The sequence below is a fragment of the Physeter macrocephalus genome, chromosome 14 (genome assembly GCF_002837175.3).
Source record: "Physeter macrocephalus isolate SW-GA chromosome 14, ASM283717v5, whole genome shotgun sequence".
NCBI classification, from domain to species: domain Eukaryota; kingdom Metazoa; phylum Chordata; class Mammalia; order Artiodactyla; family Physeteridae; genus Physeter; species Physeter macrocephalus.
The window spans coordinates 115097559-115121850 of NC_041227.1; the positions used below are offsets into that span (position 1 = coordinate 115097559).

Sequence of the window (24292 nt, forward strand, 5' to 3'; positions counted from 1 at the left end):
GGAGAGGCCGCAGCAGAGGGAGGCCCGCATACCACAAAACAAACAAACAAACAAAAAAAACTAATACCAGATTTAAAAAGTGACAAAACCAGGAATTAAATATATCTCATGGAAAAACAATGTCTGATTTTGCTATTTTTAGCTTAGATATAAAAGTCTACACAGAATTATCTATGTCTTAAGGGGAGACTAGAATGCACTTTACTCACAACTGTGCACCATCTACATGCATACTCACCAGACACAACTGATTGTAGTGTTTCCGTTATCACACACGCAAATGCATTTGCCACACTCTGCAGGAAGTTATTTCTTTCCACTGGAGTGCTAAAGACTTTACAGACTTTTTGCGTCATTTTAACTGCCCAATCCATGCAGTATAGTTCTTTCTCACATACCTGATTTAGACATACAAAGCAATATGGTAAATCTTCATTTAAAGAAAGCTGTAGAATTTGAAAATGGTATTAACGATGACCGTTTATGATTTTACAGAACTTAATACATATAACATCATGTTGAGTCTATAAATGGGAAATACTCTTATATCTAATACTTCTTTGCTTTCAAATGGTATAAATTTAGTGGGGAAAAGTGTGAGGTAAAAAAAGCCTGGTTCAAGATTATCATAGAAAAAAAGATTATCATAGAATATTTATTTATTAATGTAAGAAATAATATTGAAAACAATTATTATTAAACATATGAAAAATAAGGCTCCTGCTCATTCATTCAATAAGTGTTTATTAAGCACATGCCAAGAGCTGGGGATACAATGGTAAGCCATAAAGACAAGGCCTCTATTAAGGAGTCCAATGAGGGTGCCAGACAGAAAATTTCAACAGGCAAGAGAACCCTATGGTGACACCAACTTTCCATCTTGAGAGTAGTAGGGAATATTATTATTTAAAAGATAGATAAAGTGAAAATTACATGTTTATAGGTAAAACTGACTGAAAGGAAAAAGGTTTATTTACTAACATCTTAAATGGTCAATTTAACTCACAGAGCCAAATAACATAGAGCATGAAAATAAACTATATAGTACTGCAACTAAATAATGTTAACCTGACAAGAAAGATATATTGACTACTTATTATGTGTAAAGCACTGTACAAGGCACTACGAAAGAAATAAGTGGCATAGTCCTGGATTTCAAAGAGCTTACAATATATTTTGGGAGATGACTTACCCCACACATACAGTGGCCTTAGAACACCACTGGTAAATGAAGATAAAGAGAAGACAAATCTGAGGCCATTTAGAGAAAATTAATGACCAGAGTTGAGATGTTAAACAGAGAAGGCTTTCCGGAGAAGGTTTCTCCACCCCTAGCGGTTTCCTCTCCATTCCTTTTACTACAGTGTGGCCAAAGTCACCTTCCAAAAACGTAAAACTGACAATGTCTCCCTGTCTCCTAAAACTTGTCAGCAGTGTGACTCCTGTGGTTCAAGCTCCACAGAAAGGTCTACCAGGCCCTGCCTTACCTAGCCTCTTCCTTCCTATCTAAACTTACCATCTCCTCCTCTTCTGCACATTTTTCCCTTCAGAAATAATACTGAACTGAACTGAACTGCTTATAGTTCCCTGATATAGTCATGCAGTTCCAATTCTCTTTCCTTTTTTTTTTTGAGGGCCTCTGCTTATTAAAATAAACATTTACAAAAAAAATAATAAAAAAAATAAAATAAACATTTACATTTAGAATACAGTTAATTTAGTAGCTTTCTTCACATTTTAAAAGAGCCACAGAGATTTCATTCATGTTTTAAGCAGTTGAGTTAGTGAAGATCCTGTCTCCATTTTGTAGAAAATGGATTACATTCAATTATTCCTCACAACAGCCAACTGAACATTATTCCATTGCTTTTGAAGCACTGGTTGGGCTGGCATCTGTGATGGAAGCCAAATAAATGAGATATCTATGCAACACATGCAGGTACATGCTTGAATAATCGAACCCCTCTGTCTGGTGAACACTTCCTATTCATTTAAAAAACTTATATCTACTGGAATTGGGGAAGCCCTCTCTGTACTCTACGCCCACCCAATATTGGCTCCTCTCTGATACCTTTGTATCTTTTTTTACATATTTTTGCACTTATCACACTGAATTTATTTATATATACTTTGATATTGCTTAGAAGACTGTAAGCAGCTTTTGGTCAGGGATTTGTTCTATTAATTTCCACAGTCCTAAAATCTCTCACAGGTATGGCCCATAGTAAACACTCAATTTGTGTTAAATGAATGAATATTAAACATATTTTTAAATGTTTTTATTTTGAAAAACATTTTAACTATATAAAAGTAAAGAGTGTAGTATTATGAACCCCTAGTATCCATTCCCTAGCTTCAACAATTACTAATCTTGTTTCACTTCTACCACCACTCACTTACACATTCTCTCCCTGCTGCCCAGGGATTATTCTGGAGCAAATCATAAGGGATGCTTCATTTTTAAATGGAATTTAAGGGAAAAAAAGAATATAACTTGGCAGAGCTGTATAATGACAATCCAGATATGAAGCGGGGAGAGGTTAACACAAGGAATGATTCCAGATATGATAGTTTATTACATAAGTTTTAAAAATTTTAAAAATATATAAAGTATATATAAAAATATATACTTAAATACTTATTCTTTCAAAATGTTTCGTACATATTTCAGTTCCTTCAGGGCAGCTCCCTAGTAGGTCAACTATAATGTTAAACAATGTGCTAGAAAAAACTTATTTTATACTTACCAAAGCCAAAAAGACTATCAGCCTTGCCAGTTCAATGGCCCGTCCATTCACAGCTTTACTAGCCATGAAAGTGAAACAGATGCCGTTCCCACTTAGGATTAGGAGACGTGCATTATTCTCTAGAAGCCACTCACGGGGAACCACTTTTATTAAAGAAAGAACAGTTATTTAATGAGAAATTACACAATAGTTATAGTAAAATCATTAAATACATGCAATATTATATTACTTTATTGGAAATACAATCAGTGCCGAGGGAGAATCTCAGAAAAAATGCTTTAGTTTTCCGATTACAGCATTCAACCGGTGACAGAGATTATTTATTGCCAAGTCACAGCGACTCTCACAAATATACTAGTAATACAGTCAAAGCATTTCTCCTACACATAGGTCAACAGACAAGGTGGTGTAATCCTGCTAAAGAAAGAAATCTTGTAAACTTCAGAATCTAAAGGATTATGCAGGAATGGGAAACATTGTTTCATCTAGCCAGTATCAACAGGGAAGGGCCTTCATCTTACCCAACATTTGGAGGTGTTTCTGAGAACTTCAAAATGGGAATAATTAAGCTAATTAAATTATGAAGCTTTCAAATAATAGCAATAAATACATATTTATAAAATTGGCAAGGAAAATGGAAGGAAAGTAAGTTGATTATATGCATTCTCTTCAAACATAAAGCCAAACTTTAAATATTTTAAAGCATTTAGTTATTTCCAATAGGTAATTCTTTTGTTACCTATAGAGTTGTCCTTACTATTTTATAACTGTATTCTAATAACAAATTTCTATTACTGTATGTGGTAAATAATTCTTTTTACCTGATAGTTCATCTACAAGACTGATAACATCATCTGCTGTCCATTCTTTGGTGCCTGTATCATACAGTAATTTAATGGCATCAGCCAAACCTTTCAGACTGGGTTCATCTGCAGGTCCTTCTATCATTTTCTGCCAAACCACTTGTCCTGAATGATAAGTGAAACAAAAGCTAGGCTATGACAGAATAGTTGGCTTTGTGATAAAGACTACACAGATTGTTTAGAAAGGAAATTGGGTTGCATAATAGAATCCATTACTTATATATGCTACTTTCATTTTAACTTTCATAATGAAAGGTCAATTCTGATAACAGTATAAATTTTAATGTCTCTGACTGATGTGATGAAGTACAGCAACAATAGCTAAATGAGGAAAAGAAAAGGTAGTTTCACCAAGCAAAACACTGTTTCTGGTTCAAAGAAAATGCTACCCCATAACAGAAATTAAAATAAACAATTGACATAATCTTACTAAAATGAAATAAAACCTAGTGATAGACTTCCAAAAAGAGAGCATGCTGTATTTGAGAATTTTCCAGACATTTATATCAAAACAGAGTAATCCAGTCAATTTTTTATTATTTACCTATGACCAATTCTCTTTGTGAATTACACACACAAACAAAATTTGATCCCAGATTGGCTTCCTGCTGCTACTCAACACACTTTAAACTAGTTAACTGCTGATATAAGGCAGTGTGAACTAAATACATGCTAATTTTAACATTCATCCAAGCAAAACTTAATTAGAAAGGCCAAAATATTGCAAAAAATAATATGATGCACCCCAAATTAAGTAAAACATCAATTCTGACTACCACATTGCTTCCCTTGCATTATTAGTCCCCTACAGCAGCAAACATAATCTTGAGTTAAGATAATGTTTAAAGGGCTTCCCTGGTGGCGCAGTGGTTGGAAATCCACCTGCCAATGCAGGAGACACGGGTTCGAGCCCTGGCCCAGGAAGATCCCACATGCCGCAGAGCAACTAAGCCCATGCGCCACAACTACTGAGCCTGAGCTCTAGAGCCTGCGAGCCACAACTACTGAGCCCACGTGCCACAACTACTGAAGCCTGTGCGCCTAGAGCCCGTGCTCTGCAACAAGAGAAGCCACTGCAATGAGAAGCCTGCACACCGCAAGGAAGAGTAGCCCCCGCTCACCTCAACTAAAGAAAGCCCGTGTGCAGCAACGAAGACCCAATGCAGACAAAAATGAATAAATAAATATATTTTTAAAAATAATAATAATGTTTAAAAATGAAATGCAGGGAATTCCTTGGTGGTCCAGTGGTTAGGACTCTGGGCTTTCACTGCCATGGGCCTGGGTTTGATCCTTGGTCAGGGAACTAAAAACCCACAAGCTGTGCAGCACGGCCAATATATATAATAAAAATGAAATGCAGTTATTTTGGGTAAATCAGAGATGATGAGAATATATTTGGAAATGGCCTGCAGCAGAACCATTTCTGTCTTGATGCTTAAGTTACATACAAGTTAATGTAGTATACATTTATGAAATCATGAAACATGGTTTAGTTATTAGGAATGATGAAACTAAGCAGGTACAAAAAGATATGTTTCCTAAAGTGAAAGTAATTAACCAATTTTGTAACATACATCCCTAAGAAATGGATGCTCACCATCTTGAGGAGCTACTGGTCCAAAGATGATATACAGTAATCTTGCCTGATTCACCATTGGCCATGGTTTTAATATACACGTCAACCAAAATGCAGAATCACTTTGATGGGTCCAATCATCAAGAAGAACGTTCCTACAGAACAGTCTGATCCTTAACTCCAGTTTGGGGGCTTTTCCTATGAAGACAAAATAACTGTAAACATTCTTCCTAGAAAGATTGATATGTGTATTGGATAGGTCAAGACATACATCATTAAATGCTTTGTACTGAGAGTGTTACTTCATTTTACTCTAAAATTTGAGATTATCAAGGAACTACTTTTTTTAAAACAACTTGATTGGGATACACTTTACATCCCATACAATTTACCAATTTAAAGTGTACAATTCAACGTTTTTTTTTAGTATATTCACAGATATATGCGCCCATTACCAAGTAAATTTTAGAACATCTTGATTACCTCAAAAAGAAACCCTGCTCTTTTAGCTATCACTATCCTATCCTTCTGTCCTTTACCACACCCAGCACTAAGCACTACTTACCGTCTCTATAGATTTTCCTATTCTTCATATGAATAAAGTCACGTAGTAGGTGGTTTTTTGTGACTGACTTTTTTCCTTAGCATGTTTTTATTTTAATATTTATTTAATATTTATTTATTTATTTATTTGGCTGTCTTGGGTCTTAGTTGTGGCATGCGGGATCTTTTCATTGCAGTGCATGAGCTTCTCTAGTTGTGGCGCGTGGGTTCCAGAGTGTGTGGGTTCAGTAGTTGTGGCATGTGGGCTTAGTTGCCCTGTGGCATGTGGGATCTTAGTTCCCCAACCAGGGATGGAACCCATGTTCCCTGAATTGGAAGGCGGATTCTTAACCACTGGACCATCAGGGAAGTCCCCTTAGTATGTTTTCAAGGTATATCCATGTTATGGCAAGTATCACTACTTCATTCCTTTTTATGGCCAAATAATATTCCATTGTATAGATATACCACATTTTTAATCAATTCACCCATCGATGGATATTTGGGTTGTCTCACCTTTTGGCTATTACAAACAATGTTGCTATTAACATTCATGTACAAGTTTCTGTATGGACATATGTTTTTGCTTCTCTTGAGGACATACCTAGGAATGGGATTGTTGGGTCATATGGTAACTCTATATTTAATTATTGAATAACTACCAGATTGTTTCCAAAGTGACTGCACCATTTTTCATTCCCACCAGCAATGTATGAGGGCTCCAAATTCCCCACATTCTCACCAACGCTTGTTATCTGACTTTTTGGTGCTAGCCATCCTAGTGGGTATGAAGTGGTATCTCACGGTTCTTTTTAAACAGCTTTATTGAAATATATATAATTTACATACTGTATACCTTACCCTTTAATGTATACGTTTTTGATATATTACATTATTTTCCTAAATTGTGGTAAAATATATATAATATAAAATTTGCTATTTTAACCATTTTTAAACTATACAACTCAGTGGCATCAATTACAGTCACAGTGTTGTTCAACCATCACCACTGTCTTACTCTAAAATTTTTCCTCATCTCAAACAGAAACTCTGTAACCATTAAGCAATAACTCTGCATTCCCCATCTTCCCAGATCCTGGTAACCTCTAATCTACTTTCTGTTTTTATGAATTTGCCTGTTCTAGGTACCTCACATAAGTGGAATCATACAATATTTGTCCTTTTGTGTCTTATTTCACTTAGCATATATTTTCTTTTTTTTTAATTAATTAATTTATTTTATTTTATTTTTGGCTGCGTTGGGTCTTCATTGCCGTGCATGGGCTTTCTCTAGTTGCAGCGAGTGGGGGTTACTCTTCGTTGCGGTGCGCGGGCTTCTCATTGAGGTGGCTTCTCTTGCTGTGGAGCATGGGCTCTAAGCGCACGGACTTCAGTAGTTGTGGCACATGGGCTCAGTAGTTGTGGCTCGCAGTCTCTGGAGCGCAGGCTCAGTAGTTGTGGCACACAGGCTTAGTTGTTCCGCGGCATGTGGGATCTTCCCGGACGAGGGCTCAAACCTGTGTCCCCTGCGCTGGCAGGCGTACTCTTAACCACTGTGCCACCAGAGAAGCCCCTTAGCATATATTTTCAGTGTTCATCCATGTTGTGGCCTGTATCAAAACTTCACCCCTTTTTATAACTGAATAATATTCCATTGTATGTATATGCCACATTTTGTCTATTCATTCATCTATTGATGAACACTTGGGTTGTTTCCAGTTTTTGGCTATTGAAAATAATGCTTCAGTGAACCCCAGTGTCCAAGTATTTGTCCTTGTTCCTGCTCTCAATTTCCTTAGTTATGTACCTAGGAGTGCAATTTCTGAGTCATATGGTAACTCCACCTTTAGCTTTTTGAGGAATGTCCAAACTGTTTTCCCTGGTGGTGGCACCATTTTACATTTTATATTTTTATACCATTTATGTTCTACTTACTTGTAGATAAGACAAGTGTAAATGGAAAGTCTGCCAATGCACTAAGGCCATATGTAAGTATCTCCTGATGTGTTAAGTAACACAAAAGTTTAGAGGAGAGAGATTATTGCAGGTCTGGGAAGATCAGGAAAGGCTTTACAGAGGAGGTCAGGTAAATTGGGTCTTAAAGGGTGAAAAGGAGAGATGGTATTTCAGGGAAAAGAGAGAATGAATAAAAGGTATGAGGTAGAAATGTGTAAGAGGTGTCTGAGATACAGTGAGTAGAGCAATATGCCTATGTCAAACTGATACAGAGGTAGTGGGCAATAAATTTGAAAAAGTAAGTTAGGATTAGAATATGAAGGCCAATATAAATAGTTTGGGCTGTATTTTGAAGATATAAGGAAGCTAATAAAACTTTTTGATCAAGAGAGGGACATGATAAATTAATTTTGTTATTGTTTCATTGGGCTTCTATGTCTGCCTTTAAAATAAAATCTGCCATGATTTGTTTCATAATGAAATATTTCAAGCTGACAGAAAAGCAGAGATACTATAACAAACACTGTGTACTGATCAGCTAGCTTTGTCAAATCTTTATTTTTTTGCTATATTTGCTTCAGATTTTAAAAAATAAATAAAACATTCTGATATAGTTAAAACTTATTGTGTATCAGTCCCAATCCCCTCCTCCCCAGAGGTAATCACCATCTTGAATTGGGTTTTATCCCTCCTGTATTAGTCAGCTTTCTCTAGAGAAACAAAACTAACAGGATGTGTGTATATACATAGAGAAGGATTTATTCTGAGGAATTTGCTCATGAGGATTCTGGAAGCTTGGCAAGTCCATAATCTGCAGGGTAGGGTGGCAGGCTGCAGACAAGAGAAGAGTTCTAGTTCAAGTCCAAAGTCAGTGGCAGTCTGTTGGTAGAATTCTTTCTTGTTTGGGGAGGGGAGTCTTTTTCTGTTAAGGCCTTCAAGTGATTGGATGAAGCCCACTCACATTATGGAGGGTAATCTACTTTACTCAAAATCTACTGAGTTAAATGTTAATCTCATCTAAAAAATAACTTCAAAGAAACATCTAGAATAATGTTTGACCAAATATCTGGGTACTGTGGCCTACCCAAGTTGACACCCAAAATTAACTATCATACCTCCCAACTGTTCTTATACTTTTTTACATATGTATCTAACCATAAAGAATATATAGAATTGTTTTGCATGTTTTTAATATGTATATAAATTGTATCATATTAAAAGTATTGTTTGGTAACCTTTTTTTCTCAAATTATATTTTGAGATTTATCCATAGTAAGACACATGGCTCTGGTTAATTCATTTTAACTACTGATGTTCTTTTTTTTAAATAAATTTATTTATTTATTTTTATTTTTGGCTGCGTTGGGTCTTTGTTGCCGAGCATGGGCTCCTCTCTAGTTGCAGCCAGCCGGGGCTACTCTTCGTTGCGGTGCACAGGCTTTTCATTGCGGTGGTTTCTCTTGTTGCAGAGCACGGGGTCTAGGAGCACAGGCTTCAGTAGTTGTGGCACGTGGGCTCAGTAGTTGTGGCTCGCAGACTCTAAAGCGCAGACTCAGTAGTTGTGGCACACGGGCTTAGTTACTCCGTGGCGTGTGGGATCTTCCGGGACCAGGGCTCGAACCCATGTCCCCTGCACTGGCAGGCAGATTCTCAACCACTGCACCACCAGGGAAGTCCACTACCAATGGTTTTAATTGTATACATATGCCATAATCCATTTATCCATTCTCCTGACAACAGGCATTATGTTATTTGCAGCTTTCCCTGGTTACATGCTGCAATGCTCATTCTTATATGTCTCCTTGTGCATACTGTGGGAGTTTCTCAGAGTGAAATTGCTAAATTGTAGGGTTCTTATAATTTTTTTTTTTTTGGTTGCACCGTGAGGCATGCAGGATCTTAGTTCCCCTACCAGGGATCAAACCCATTCCCCCCACAGCGGAAGCACGGAGTCCTAACCACTGGACTGCCAGGGAAGTCCCCCTTATAATTTTTAAAATATGAACTATTTGAGGTATATATAGAAGTTTAAAGAATACTATAATGAACACCTCTGTATCCTCCACCAGCTTAAGGAATAAAATATTATTAATGTGGTTGAAGCCCTCTGAGTGCTTCTCTTTCTCTAATCACAGGCCACTTCTGCCTCACTATCTGATTCAGTGTTTATCATTCCCTTATATCTCTTTGTCTTTTTACTACAAACGAATGCCACAATTTATTTTGAAATACACTTTAGAACTATACTTTTTTTTCTATTTTAATCTCTGTATAACGCTATCTCTGAATTTTAGTTCTTTACCTGGTTTGCTGCAGACAACTGTCTGCATCTTGCGGGAGAGATTAGTCAGCTCACATAAGAAGTTATAAACACGATGGCACTCAAGTTCATCCCATCCTGTTGTTAAGGTCTGAGGATGATAAAGGAAACATTTCAGATGTTCAAACCATCAAAACAAAACGTAAGTCACTATTGCCTTATGACCATAACAGCTGTAGCATAAAATCGAGGCAATGTGCAATTTTTATCCACTATGGAACTGTTCAAATTCGTAGGAAATTTTATATAAACAAAACCTAGAAATGCTCCAAAATCCAGTTTCTTTTTGGTTGCATAGGGAGTATCTTTTCAGGGAACTAAATGGTACTGAATCCTGAACTCTGATTGTACAGATACAACTTTAGACATCTGACTCACAACCATACTGTGGCTTAGTTTTAGACTACAGTAGAACCCTTTGATCCCCTCTAGCTATCATTTATGATATTGCTTACAAGTGATAATGACCTCATTTTAATGTGACAATTATGAGCATTTATTTATGACATTTGGGTGTGAACAAAAAACAATTTTTATTAGGACCAAATATAATAATTATCTTTGAGGAGACCAGAATGTACAGTTAAACATATATGAAAAATTCAAATGGTATTCAACTATATGTAGATTTTGAACAAGTTGATTAATCATATCAATTTTTCTTAAAATAGTTGAACTACATTTCAGTAGTTTAAAAATGAATCTTATTCTCTTTGGAAGGACATAATAGAAACTGCTAACAGTGGTTACTTCTGTTGAAGGGAACTAACTCTGTGAACAAGGAACAGGCCTGGGAGGAGACTTACAATTCACTTTATATCATTTTGTACCTTTTGAATTTTATATGAATACATGTGCTCATATTACCTGTTCCAAAGGGAAAAAGAAAAAGCAGAAATCTATCTATCTTGGAAGAGGGCTAGAAGGAGGGCCTATGCCCCTGGAATCTGTACATGCAGATGGTGGCTGGCTGGCAGGATGGGTTATAAGCAAGACTGTTGTAAGATTGTTGTAAACCTCATAAGGTTGCTGTAATATTTAAGTAAGTTAATACATGTAAACTGCTTAGAACAGTGCAATATATTAATAATATATTGAACAGCATTAATAATAATGTTATTATCTTCTTTGTTTATAACAAAATAGTAAAAAATGTTCTTAAAATCATGCAGTTGATTTCTTCCCCCCTCCCAGGTTTACTGAGATATAATTGATGTATAACATTGTATAAGTTAAAGGCATATAACATAGTAATTATATATATATATAGCAAAATAATTACCACAAAAAGGTTAGTTATCCCTATCATTTCCTATAGTTACTATTTTTTTATACAGTTCATTTCTAAGATCACATCTTAAATAACTAGCCCAAGACTTAAAACTCATTGCACACACACACACACCCTCTACCCCACAATATTTCTAGTCATTACAATTGGCTGGAAACTTCAAGGACATTGGTATAGAGCAAATAAATGTTAAACATTTCTTACCAGTGAGAAATCCAAGAAGAAAATCTGAGGTGGCAAACATATTATTAGATTAACACATTCTCAAACATTTACAATGTTATTTTGTTTTCTTTTTAGATCATTATTACTTTTATTATCCTATAGAAAGACAGATTACATGCTCTACTTGATAACAGTTCAAAAAGAATTCCTTTTCTTCTTTCACTAAAAAAAAAAAAAAATGTACCTGTAAAAACATGCCGTAACATGGTAATCCTAAACATTGCAATGGAGTTACACAGCCGTTAAATTTAAAACAGGAAACCTGTAAAGAGAACAACTGTTAATTCCTCCTTTTCAGTGGAACTGTGCAATGATTTGACTTTCAAATTTAATGGAAATACACAAGGATTGTTTTCAGTCTAAACCGAAAATAACTAAAACACTAAATAACTGATTAGTCTCATGTTATATAGGTGGGGATTATGAAATATAAAACAAAGTCTTTGCCTCAAGGAGCTCACAATTTATTTAGAACAATAAGATATACATACATGAAATTAATTTTATATTTCAGGATAAAGTATGTATAAATGCTAAAATGACCAAATAAACATATCAGATACAATGAAAGCAGGGAAAGGATAATTTTGAGAATGATTAAAAAAGCTTATGAAGGATGTGAAACAAGAAATGTCTTTAAGTAGGATTCAAATATAATCAATAGATAGCATTGGTGAGGGAAATAATAAGGGCAAAATGGTATAGAGGTAAAAATTTTAAATATTCATTTGGACAGAAAGATATGAGCAGCTTAATTAGGCTCAAAGTAGTAGAAAGTAAGGCTGCACTGTCAGGCGGAACTCTAAAATACCACCTGTGGACTTTGGACCTTATCTTGATGAAATTGAGTAGCCACGGAAATATTTTTAAAAGCAAGAAGATTAATTTGATGTAAGTGATTCAGCATTTAGAATGTCTTGGGAAGTGAACGGCAGAAAGATCATCTTGGAAGTTGCTGCAATAACATACAGCTGAACTCAATGCTGACATGAAACTGACATGAAAAAAGCCAGTGGATCAGAAACAGTTTGCATACTATTGAGTGTAAAACTGAATCAGCAGTATTAGATATATATTGGGTTTATATAGTAAAACTCAATGTCTAACAGAGATTATGCCCAAACATATTGATACACATTTCCAAGTCATAAATTATCATAAAAGGTTTGTCATTTTATATATTAAAAATTGTTCGTTTGGTTTTTTTTTCTTGCGTTACGTGGGCCTCTCACTGTGTGGCCTCTCCCGTTGCGGAGCACAGGCTCCGGACGCACAGGCTCAGCGGCCATGGCTCACGGGCCTAGCCGCTCCGCGGCATGTGGGATCTTCCCGGACCGGGGCACGAACCCATGTCCCCTACATCGGCAGGCGGACTCTCAACCACTGCGCCACCAGGGAAGCCCCCCTAAAAATAGTTTTAATACATATATTTAAATAGTAAAATGTTAACATTTGGAAATAATTTTCATTTTAATAAAATATCTAAATCACCACTTTAAAACAACCTCAGAATTCCCACATGAGGTAAAAATACTTTTATTACTCCGATAACCTAATAAACTTGAATGATGTACTTAGTTATATGTAAAAATTATTTTATAATAAGTAAAATACTCCTATACTACATTTTGGTGTTTTATAATCTCTGAGCACTTGGTAAAGTATTAGGTTATCATCAATCAACTTTTTAGTACCAATTCATGAAATTCCACTAATTAATGATAGATTTTAAATGAGTATAAGACATTAATAATAAAATATCTTTACTGGAAATCAAGACTGTGAGCTAATTCAGAAGTATGATCTTACTTCTGCGAGTATCTTGTGAATGTACTTTAGTCTTTCCTTTGTGGGTAGCAGCAATGTACATCTTTTAAACAGTAGACCTGAGAAAGTAAAGAGACACATGAAAAACTGACAACAATGTAATTAACTTAAGAATATCTATAACTCACAGCATAATGTTTCCTGAAAGTCAAGTATACGATAGTGGACTGTGAGCTGATAGAGTTTTTAAGAGGAAGTTTGGGAGGAAGGGTGAAAAGCACTTATATATGGTGTTTACCAAGTGACTCTGGTGTCCACCTAAGAGGCTATGGCATAAAATCTTACAAAAAATTGTGAAATTGATGCTATAGTACAGATATGAGAAAGTATTTAGATTTTAAAAGATACAATAACCAAACACAAAACACAACAGGGAAACTCTACTGTCTTTATTCCATAGAAAACATATTCCAATATCTCTTAAAATTAAGCTCATGTCAACCATGGAAAATGTTTTAAGAGTTGCTAATGGAAAGAATGAGAAAAGAGATTTTTGTACTCCTTTCTCCAAATACAAAAACTTGAAGTCGTAAGTATTTAAAATTTCAGAGATTAGAAGTCGGTTTTTCTCTCACAGAAAGTATCCAGTTTGGATGAAATATTTATCTCTTCCTTCAGAGATATCCTTTTATGGGGCTTGCATGTTAAGAATGTATAGAATTTTGTGTTCAGATATTTTAAAAAGAAAAAACAACCCTTCAATTTCCCAGTGAGATATGTAACTTGAACTACAGTGACAGGAAGTGTATGGTTATGATTTGTTTCCTCTAACTTTAAGTGTTCTGTTTTCCTAAAATGGCAATACATTGTTAACATTCCTATAAGGCCAAATGTCCTCAAACTAAAAATAAGATACATGGTAGGAAAATATATATCTGAATATCACGACTTTCTTCAGTTTTCATCTTCTCTGTATTTACTTTTTTACATAATATAATAACTACTTTATATATAATTCTGTAGAATCTATGGGAATTGAATCTATTTTTAGAAGTTGCTATGTTTGGGCAACACATGACCAGAAGTGAGTTTTAAACATAAGCCCTCCTTATTTTTGTACATAAAAAGACATTTTCAGTGTTTAGTTTTCAGGCTGAGTTTTCTTCCTTTCATGTTTTGGCATCCAGTCCCATGGCATATCATAGCTGGGGAATTGTAAGCTATAATTGTATGTTGGTTGCTTTTTCTAATGTAGCATGCCTATTTTTAAGGGTTTCAATTTACCATAAAAACCAATACTGGCTGACTTATTTATTCTTTTAACACAGGTGCTCTGCTATACCCTTTAGAGACTAACTTCTTTAATTTCCTCCCACTAAAATAGAGTCAGATGTAATGTTCTTTCCACACTGGCCATCTGCTCTGTTTTGTATGAAGAAGCAAATTAAAATTTATAATCCTTAGAATGGAGAATTCTGAAAATGTTATTTTAATGTCGGAAAACAAGAACAGATCAGATAGGAATGGCAACATGAGGAAATGGTAAGTACATCAAACATTTGTCTAAAGAATTAGTCATAAGCTAGGTGTCTGTACAAAATTTAAATGGAAGGTTGAAATCATTACATGAGTAAAACCATTTTTAAAAGCTAGTTTTTAAGATCAATACATATTTGTATTTTTAACTGAATTATCCACATAATTGTCTTAATGCTATTTTGTTTGTTTATGCAATTGAACCTTGTCAGGGAGAAAAAATTCTTTCAAATTAAAACTAAAGAATAAGTTTTTCCCAAGTAGCCTTCCTCTGCATCCGATGATACTGGAAAAAAGATGTTCACAATGACAAGTAGCAAAAAGTAATTGCCGTATTCTGTTAGAGGCTTCACAAAGCCTAATCATAAATACTGAAACCAATAACATGTAACCAGATTACAGACCTTTCATTTAGCCTTACTAAGTATACTTGTCAAATACACTTTGATGTATTTACACATCTATATAGTCTTATTTTATTATCTTAAAGCTAGGCATCCTTGGGCTACTAAAAGGTAACTTACTCTTTTGCCTTTATTTACATCTCAACATCACTCTGATATTTAGTTTTATTGCCATGTTTTGGTTAATTATAAGTAGCTTCATAATTAAACTGGTGTCATTAGTCAAGTCAAAATTAGAATTTTATTTCAGCACTCTTAGGGAGAATGAAATCAATGAATGGGGTAAAAGACATAAATGATTACAAATCAAGGGAAGAAATTGTCCAGAATTTCCTTTGATAAGGTTAATTTAATAATAGCATAATGATTTATTAGTAAATGTGCACAGTGCTTTAAAAAAAAAGAAAACCACTGTTTCTGATAAGAGAATAAGTGATTTTCCACAATAATATGCTTAAATTTCTATTTTAAGAACTAGATTATGGTTGAAAGGGAAAAGCAGTAGAGAGATAAAACTCATTAGATTCACAGGAAGTAAAGCATAGAAAATACGTCAATTTCCTAAACTGGCAAGGCACCTAGACAATAAGCACAGGTGACATTGTATCCACATGAAATCACAAGGACTGACACTTTACATTAAAGTGCATTCTCTCATCTTTAAATATAAGTGTAAGGGACTGTTATTAAGGGAAAGTCCTCACACTGAAGAGTAAAAGCATCATAGAAATAGGAAGTATTCCATTTCGCACAGGCCTTACAGAATTGTAAAATAAAATTCCCTTAATTAAGTATAGTTCTTTACTTGTTACATTCTCATTACATTACATAAATTACCTAGAGATCTGTAGTGTTCCAATATAGTGGAGTCTTGTCTCCTGTCAGGGAGCTCAAGGTTATGAAAGTCCTGTAGTAAAAGTCTTTTGCTTCCTGATGAGGTTGAGATATAATTAATAATGTGCTGGTTGACTGTTTTGGACACCATGCTTAGCATGCTGATATCGTTCACTATCAAAAGAAACATATATATATATATATACACACACACACATATATATGAACGGCTTAAATACAAGAACATCACTATTAGCACAATCTATTAATTTATAATAGATTAATAACAATGATAATATTAATACTAAATAATAAAAAATAAATAATAATAAATAAATAAATAATAAAAGTGGGGGAAAAGGAAAATCTTAAAATTGTTTTAAATCTAGTTCTCAACGAATTAGAAACATTGGGGATGTAACAGTCAAATTACCATGTCATTATAATTAGAAGCATGTTTTAAAGCATTTGAGTATCATATTTTCTTTGAGTACCACTTACCTAACACTGATGAAATTTAAAAAATAAACAGTGTGAACACCATTAACATTCTAGCAGGGCCTAAGATGACAAACTAGTTCTTGGGGAAAATAAAACATTCAATTGTCCATGTAGCCTACTCATAGTCCCCAAACCTCACCTGACAAACATTTTAAGATTATCTGGAATATTTCCAATGGCAAGGCTTTAAAATTTCCAAGCGTTGATAAGGGCTGAGAATCTCGGTCAAGGATGTTGGAAAAACGGCTGGATCGACGATTACTACGTCTGTATTTCTGGTTGGGAATCAAAAGTGAAACCGGTATTTACTCTAGATGCCATTCTTTTTCTTATCTCATGAATTTATCCTGATTAGAAAAACAAAGTAAAAGAGACAACGAAGAAAGGAAATCATAATGATGAAGAGCTGTTGTTTTTTTAAATGGAGAGGTTCATACTTTGATGGGCAACAGCTGTCTCTTTATATTTACAAAACTTTTAATGTGATGTCCAATTTATGGAGTTCCAACCAGTAGAGTCTATTTATTCATCTCAGCATGATATGAAATACTTAAAAATCTTTTCCCTCTTAGCCAAATATTTTAGATACAGCTTTAGCAGAAAATGAGATGTGTATTTGGATGAGATATGTTCCAAGAAAAGAAATGTGACATTTTTATGTGACATTTTTAAAGGGGCTTCCCTGGTGACACAGTGGTTAAGAATCTGCCTGCCAATGCAGGGGACATGGGTTTGAGCCCTGGTCCGGGAAGATCCCACATGCCGCGGAGCAACTAAGCCCGTGTGCCACAACTACTGAGCCTGCGTGCTACAACTACTGAAGCCCACGTGCCTAGAGCCCTTGCTCCGCAACAAGAGAAGCCACTGCAATGAGAAGTCTGCTCGCCGCAACTAGAGAAAGCCCGCGCACAGCAACGAAGATCCAATGCAGCGAAAAATAAATAAATAAATAAAATTTAAAAAAAATAGAAATGTGACATTTTTAAAAGTAAAAGGTTTAACACAAAAAATAACAAATTCAATATTATTTGTCAATTAGTATGTTGCTTTTACAATCTTTACATTCTTAAAAAAATCAAAGTATTAATGTAATATGAAAAATTTGTAGTAATGTTTTTCTATTTCTTTAAAACTGAGTACTGACATGTTTTGTTGAAACAATAAAGACAAAAGAGATTAAAAAATAGAGATTTTAGTTTACAGCTTTTAAAATTTACTAGCTCTAACAGATTAAGATGATTTCATTATGGTTACCAATTATGTGCAATGAAATCAAAGTTCTGTAAAACTAATAAGACTAGAATAAATGAATAATTGCTCCTTCAATTCCACTTTTGGTTAATAGTAGATACTAAATAAGTCTTAGGAAGGGCCTACACGACTTATTTCGAAATGAATATTTCCTAGAAGGAACTTTGTTAAAACTACTGATAATTTACTTACACGAAACAATAATTCTTTTAAAAAATGTTATTCATCACACACAGTGACTTTGTGTCACTCCTCCTACAATTCGGAAAACACTGTCCTTTGTATATATACATGTATAGGTACATATGCATAAGTACAACTCCAATCTAAGGCTCCTTGTTTCTGAAGGAACCACTAAGACAGCTCATCAAAGAGTTACAAATGTATCTGACCAAAATGCATTTTCTCCTTTTGTCATAAAATTTCTAAAAATCACATTGTTACTTATTCATCTAAAAGGTTACATGTCAACTTATGTCAATTTAAAATCAGCTATATATTTGAAAATGTGGCCAAGAAACTTAGTGCTTAGTGAAAAGCATACTGTGAACCTCCTTTAAAACGATACTATACATAGCGCTCTGCTTCAGCATTCAATGAGCATTGAATTTAGCAGATATTTTAAAATAATCATTAAAATTACACAAGTAACATGTGCATTGTCAAAATTTTACAAAATACAGCAAAACAAAAAGAAGAAAATTAAATTCATTTGGTTTTTAACATTTAAAATTAAGCACTTTGGTTTATATCATTCAGAGTTTTACATATATATTTCATTTTTACAAAAAAAGAGGGAATCTCTGTTCACACTATTTTGTAATCTGCTTTTTCAGTTTTAACTGTAATTAGAATTGTAATTTCTTTCCATGCCAATAGATACACTTCTGCAAGTATATGTACTGAAATTTTAAGAACTGCATGGGATTCCATCAAATGGAAGAATCTTAATTTATTTAATCCATAAGATTGTTTTTAACTTTTCACAGTAGGCATTTTAAATCATTTTCATTATAGTAAAATATACATCTGGCCTAGGATTTGTTCTGTTTCTCTGAGGACCAGGTAACCTAGGACTTGGGTGGGGGCCTGTGGGCTCTTCAGAGACTCACTGACACCCAATACCCAGGGGACTTTAGTGTGTCAACTACACACTACATATATTTTTAAACCTCTGAGAGGATTAAAACACAATAACCCAAATTCTTCTAAAACTGAACTCTCCTCTTACAATTCTTTATTTTCCTCAGACCTGAACGTTTTGGGGGAGATAGCAGGCTTTTCTGAAAACCCTAAAGGTGTAGTTCCAAATTATTTCTGGTTTCCTCTCAGCCCTCTAGAGAATGAGAATCACGAGCCCAAATAATCCTAATGAGATGATGTTTCAATACCCTACTCCACCCCACTCATTCTTGCCCACGTGTGAAAGGCTTTGAGGGCCCTCTTGGATGAACTTTTCCTCCCCTTTTCAGAGAAAACCGTCCAACAGCAATTCACTAGGATTTCTACTTTGTTTTAACCTAAGAAAATCCTTTGAAGAGACCCACCCCCATCTGCTCGGGAAGTAGCCCAAAACATCTCCAAAGAGGTAAACTAGGGAGGCCATAAAAGAGAAACTGGTCAATATAAGAGTCAAACCACACTGAGGTGCATTTTTGACCCTCTTCAGCCCATGAAACTATCTCCAGAAAGCACTGGGGGAAAAAATCTCTTTTTACCACAGATTTTGACAGTTTTCCGGCTAAAAGATCACAGGAAAATGGGACTTAATCGTTTTCCCTACCATCCTCAAATTTCTTAATGTTTAAAAAAGAAAATATTTCCTCAAGGTTTTGACACCGGGAAGAGGGAGGCTCCGGCTCCTGTCGACTCCAGCCTCACAGCCGCCCCCTTGCCCTCGAGAATGTTTTAGAATCCTCCCAGGAGCCCCAGCGGGAAGGAGGCCCCGCCCCCTCATGAATAGCAAGAAGCCCGGCTCCCATAGTACCCTCCTCCCTCAGGAATATTTTAGAACCCTCCCAGGAACCACTGCGGCAGGGAGGCCCCGCCCCTCATAAATATTTAAGAGAACAGCAACCACAGTGCCCTCCTACACCATGAATAATTAACTAGGAGGAGGCCTTTGGAGCCTGAGCTTAGCCCAAAGCCACCCTTTGCTTCAGGCTGATGAGAGGAAGGGATGGAGCCATTAGAGACGGGGAGTGGAGGCTGCAAAAGGAAGAGCCCCAACCTGGCGCAGCACACATCTGCTCCAAACCACTTCCTTTCCCTTTAATCTAGTTTTGCTCCGGTTTTTAATTCCTCCCCCCACCCTGACACCCCCGACCCAGAAGAGGGAAGAGGGTAAGGTTACAAGAGTTTTTCATGAAAACTTCTGTTGGGAAAAACCTCCTAACGTTCCTTTTTTTTTTTTTTTTTTTTTTTTTTTTTTTTTAGCGGTACGCGGACCTCTCACTGTTGTGGTGTTTCCCGTTGCGGAGGACGCGCAGGCTCAGCGGCCATGGCGGCACGCGGGATCCTCCTGGACCGGGGCAGGAGCCTGCGTCCCCTGCATCCGCAGGCGGATTCTCAACCACTGCGCCACCAGGGAAGCCCTCCTTTCACCTTTGACTGCTGCTGAGTGATCAAATTATATCTTCATCCCTGAATTCCAGAGTAGGAGGAGAGCTGATCTAAATTATTCAAAAACAGTTACTTGTAACATTACACAAAAATTTTAGGTAAGGAAATTCCACAAATTTCTTTGATTAAAACAATATACAGGTTTCTTTTCCTTAAAAATATTAATTTAAAATTCCTACAAGAAATCAATGTTTATTGCAGAAAAATGTAAAAATATACATATTTTCCCCCCACCCCCAAAAAATCAACCTAACCTTTCTACCTGGAGATAACCACTGATATCACTTTGGTACATCTCCTTCCTGTTGGAATCTTTCCTGGCCAATAAATATAGATCTATATCATCCCTTTTACTAGTTACATGGTATTTCACTATAAAGATATATCGCACATTTGTTTAATTGGTTCAGCATCACTAGTTTGTTTCCAATTTTTAAATATTAAACAGTGCTGCAAGGAGCACTTTGTATATTCATCTGAGGATAAGCTTTCTCAAATTCTGGTTTTAAGAAGATAGCACTTAAAATTAGGATAAGCTTCAAGTGATAGAAAACTCCAAACTACAGTAGCTTAGACAAGATAGAAGTTTATTTTTCTTATACAAACAATGTTTTGAGATAAGTAATCAGGACTGGTGTGGTAGCTCCACAATCATCTGGAACCCAGGCTCCTTCTATCTTGTTGCTCCACATCCTCAACCTGTGGCTCCCACCTCATGGCCCAAGGTGGCTGCTTGAGTTCAAGCTATCATATTCACATTCCAGTCAGCAGGAAGGAGGAAAGGGGGAAGAAGGGACTTCTTCCTGACACTTCAAAGACTCTTCCCTTGACATGGATTTGGCCAGAATTTAGTAACATAGTCAGTCCTAACTGAGAAAGATTTTGGAGGGCCCTGTGCCCAGCTTACAAATAGGGGATTCTATTACTATATAAGAAGGGAAGAGCAGATATCAGAGTACAACAGCAGTCCCTGTACAAAATGTAAGCACATTTTCCACATTTTACTTTCTGATTTCCCAACCCTTAGTGAACAGTTTTTTAATGTCCAAATTAATCTAATTAATCTAACATGCTAAATCAATTTCCTGTTGGTTCTTGATAGAGAAAGCACATAGTTGGCTTATATCTTTTATATAATTGAAAATAACTAAAGCTACTTCTAAATTCTGTTCTTTAGACAAAGTAATTTCCTTTCTAATTTGATTTCCTTGGCATTTCCAAATCCTATTCCGTCCTTCTGATACATTTCTCATCTTCTCTTGATGTTGCTTTATTTTGGTCCCTAAGTCTGTTACCTTTTCTTCTGACTAAATCATAATTGGTTGAATTGAATTGAAACAGTTATTTGTCCTTTACTTTTGTGCATTTATTTCTTTAAATACTAAGAGTAAAGCCCACCGATTGAGGACTTTTTATCTTCTCTTTTGTCCTCATTTTTTTTTATTCAAAAGATGGGTATTTTCTTTTTTGACTCTTCATGTTTAAAGACTAGTCAGCTGAATCACAAAAATTGCCAGCAAAAATAATAAGGCAGATTCAAGTGATTTGTATAGGGCAGTCAGAGAAAAATATACAAACGAGAATAAAAAGATGTATAAACTAAGGGTATGTGGAACCGGGGACTGTTACATAGAGTCCTTAGGATGTAACATGGTGACAAGATTTCATCCAATAAAAGGCTTTGGCAGGAGAATAGCAAGAAATTCGTCACTTTTCAGACATGGACACCAAGGCCCAACAAGTTGTGTCTCTCCCAAGATTTTCAACTCCAGTGTCCTTCCCGGCATGAAGCCAGTTTTAGTGATTACGTTTGGGTCATGTCAAATTTTGCCTGGAAAAGTGCTATGTTAAAAAAGTCTACTATATAAAAAGAAGGAAAAAAAAAAGAGAGAGAAAAAAAGTCTATTATAAAGTAATGTGTGTGGTATTATACTATTTTAAAATGAAAAAAAAGTATATATAAGTATATAAAATACTGGAAGTGTAAGCTGATAGGGTAGGGGGTCCCCAGAGAAAGAGAACCAGATATAGCCTTTTGACACGAGAAGCCATTTGAGGCTTAAGTCATTTTGCGATCTAAGTCTGGTCACAGAGCTTGCCCTTGAACAGGTCTCGGTAATAATGATCTTAAGGGAACAAAAGAACAAACTGTTATCAGGCAAGAGAAGTAGCAATATTAAAGATAATAAATCAGTTGTAAATACTCCACGTTCTGTTTCAAAGGTAAAGATTGGCCTGAAGCACTTTCTTGAGCTGTTTTGCAGAATTCAAACCCCCGTCAAGCGCTCATCAGATCAACTGGAATCTTAAGGGATGATGATGTTGACATCTTCTGACCCTCTTGGCTTTAATCAACTAAAGCTTGAACTCTGTTGACCTTTGTCCCAATTCTATGCTGACGTCTCTGCTCAGACCCCTTCATGAATATGCATGTACCCTTAGCTTAAACTCTTACCCAATTTTGCTGTTTGGGGAGATACTGCTTTGGGAAAGATCCCTAGTGTTCTTCTTACTTGCTGCAAGTAATAAATCCCTCTTTCTCCCTATCTTTGGCCTGGGTGTGTCTTTTGGCTCAACACCCACTAAGAGGCGAACCCAGTTTTCAGGTAACAGGAGGAATGACACTAGTAATATGTCAGCAGTGGTTATTTTTGCATGGCAATATTAAGGGAGATTTAAGTAAGTTCTTTTTTGTTTTGTGTATTTCGGGGTTTTCCAAGCTCTCTGTATTGAGTCCATATTATTTGCATTATTAGAAAAAATATTTAAAATGTACACTTGTATATTACTGTAGTACAAACGGAAGAGATGGAGAAGGGTTGAAAAGGTGTTTTGGATATTTTTAAACGAGTATTGTCATAAACTGAAATATAGCAATAAATACATGTACTCAAATATTTAAGCCAGTTGATAGCTCTGTCTGGGAAATTATGAGGCCGAGGAACAAATAGCACAGCAGTTAGTGGGCACTATGCCCTTTTCCCCAAATCTTTTTCTGATCTCCTTTCAAAAGGAGCCCTCCCTCAATATTAGTTTTTAGAAAGGTGTAGGATTCTGAATTTTCTTTTTGGCCTCATGGCTTGTGGGATGTTAGTCTGGGCAGTGAGAGCACAGAGTCCTAACCACTGGACTGCCAGGGAATTCCCCAGGATTCTGATTTTTATTACCCCTTAGATTGCATCAAGCTCCAGGCAGCTATACCAAAAAAACCCTGAGATAGTGTGGATTCAGATATGAAAGGACTAGCTATTGGCTCCCACTCTCAGAAGCCAACTCAACCCCAACTGGCAATAAATTTTTTAAAAATTGAAGTATAGTTGATTTACAATATTGTGTTAGTTTCAGGTGTACAGCTAAGTGATTCAATTATATATATATATTTTCAGATTATTTTCCATTATATGTTGTTAAAAGATACTGAATATAGCTCGCTGTGCTATACACTAAATCCTTGTTGCTTATCTATTTTATATATAGTGGTGTGTATCTGTTAATCCCATACTCCTAATTTATCCCTTCCCCGGCTTTCCCCTTTGGTAACCATAAGTTTGTTCTCTATGTCTGTGAATCTGTTTCTGTTTTGAAAATAAATTCATTTGTATTACTTTTTAGATTCCACATATAAATGATATATAATATTTGTCTTTCTCTGTCTGACTTCACTTAGTATGATAATCTCTAGGTCCATCCATGTTGCTGCAAATGGCATTATTTCATTCTTTTTATGGCTAATATTCCATTGTATATATGAAGCATATCTTCTTATCCATTTATCTGTTGATGGACACTTAGGTTGCTTTCATGTCTTGGCTATTGTAAATAGTGCTACTATGAACATTGGGGTGCAAGTATC

The 24292-nt window shown here is 35.6% G+C and overlaps 1 protein-coding gene and 1 long non-coding RNA gene across 2 annotated transcripts in view; one reads left to right on the plus strand and one right to left on the minus strand.

Annotated features, from left to right (window-relative positions):
• The window catches only part of FBXO47 (F-box protein 47), a 17681-nt gene extending 794 nt beyond the window's left edge, over window positions 1–16887 (minus strand). The window contains 10 exon segments of the mRNA XM_007112561.2: window positions 239–398; window positions 2748–2890; window positions 3569–3715; window positions 5211–5387; window positions 9991–10099; window positions 11709–11786; window positions 13334–13410; window positions 16069–16239; window positions 16706–16856; window positions 16858–16887. Of these exon segments, the coding sequence (XP_007112623.1) occupies window positions 239–398; window positions 2748–2890; window positions 3569–3715; window positions 5211–5387; window positions 9991–10099; window positions 11709–11786; window positions 13334–13410; window positions 16069–16239; window positions 16706–16856; window positions 16858–16887 (1243 nt within the window).
• A 3134-nt stretch (window positions 16888–20021) lies between these two features.
• Window positions 20022–23723, plus strand: LOC129392764 (uncharacterized). Its single transcript, XR_008619252.1, has 3 exons — window positions 20022–20160; window positions 20254–20537; window positions 22663–23723. It is a non-coding gene; the product is annotated as an uncharacterized lncRNA (long non-coding RNA).
• The last annotated feature ends 569 nt before the right edge of the window (window positions 23724–24292 follow it).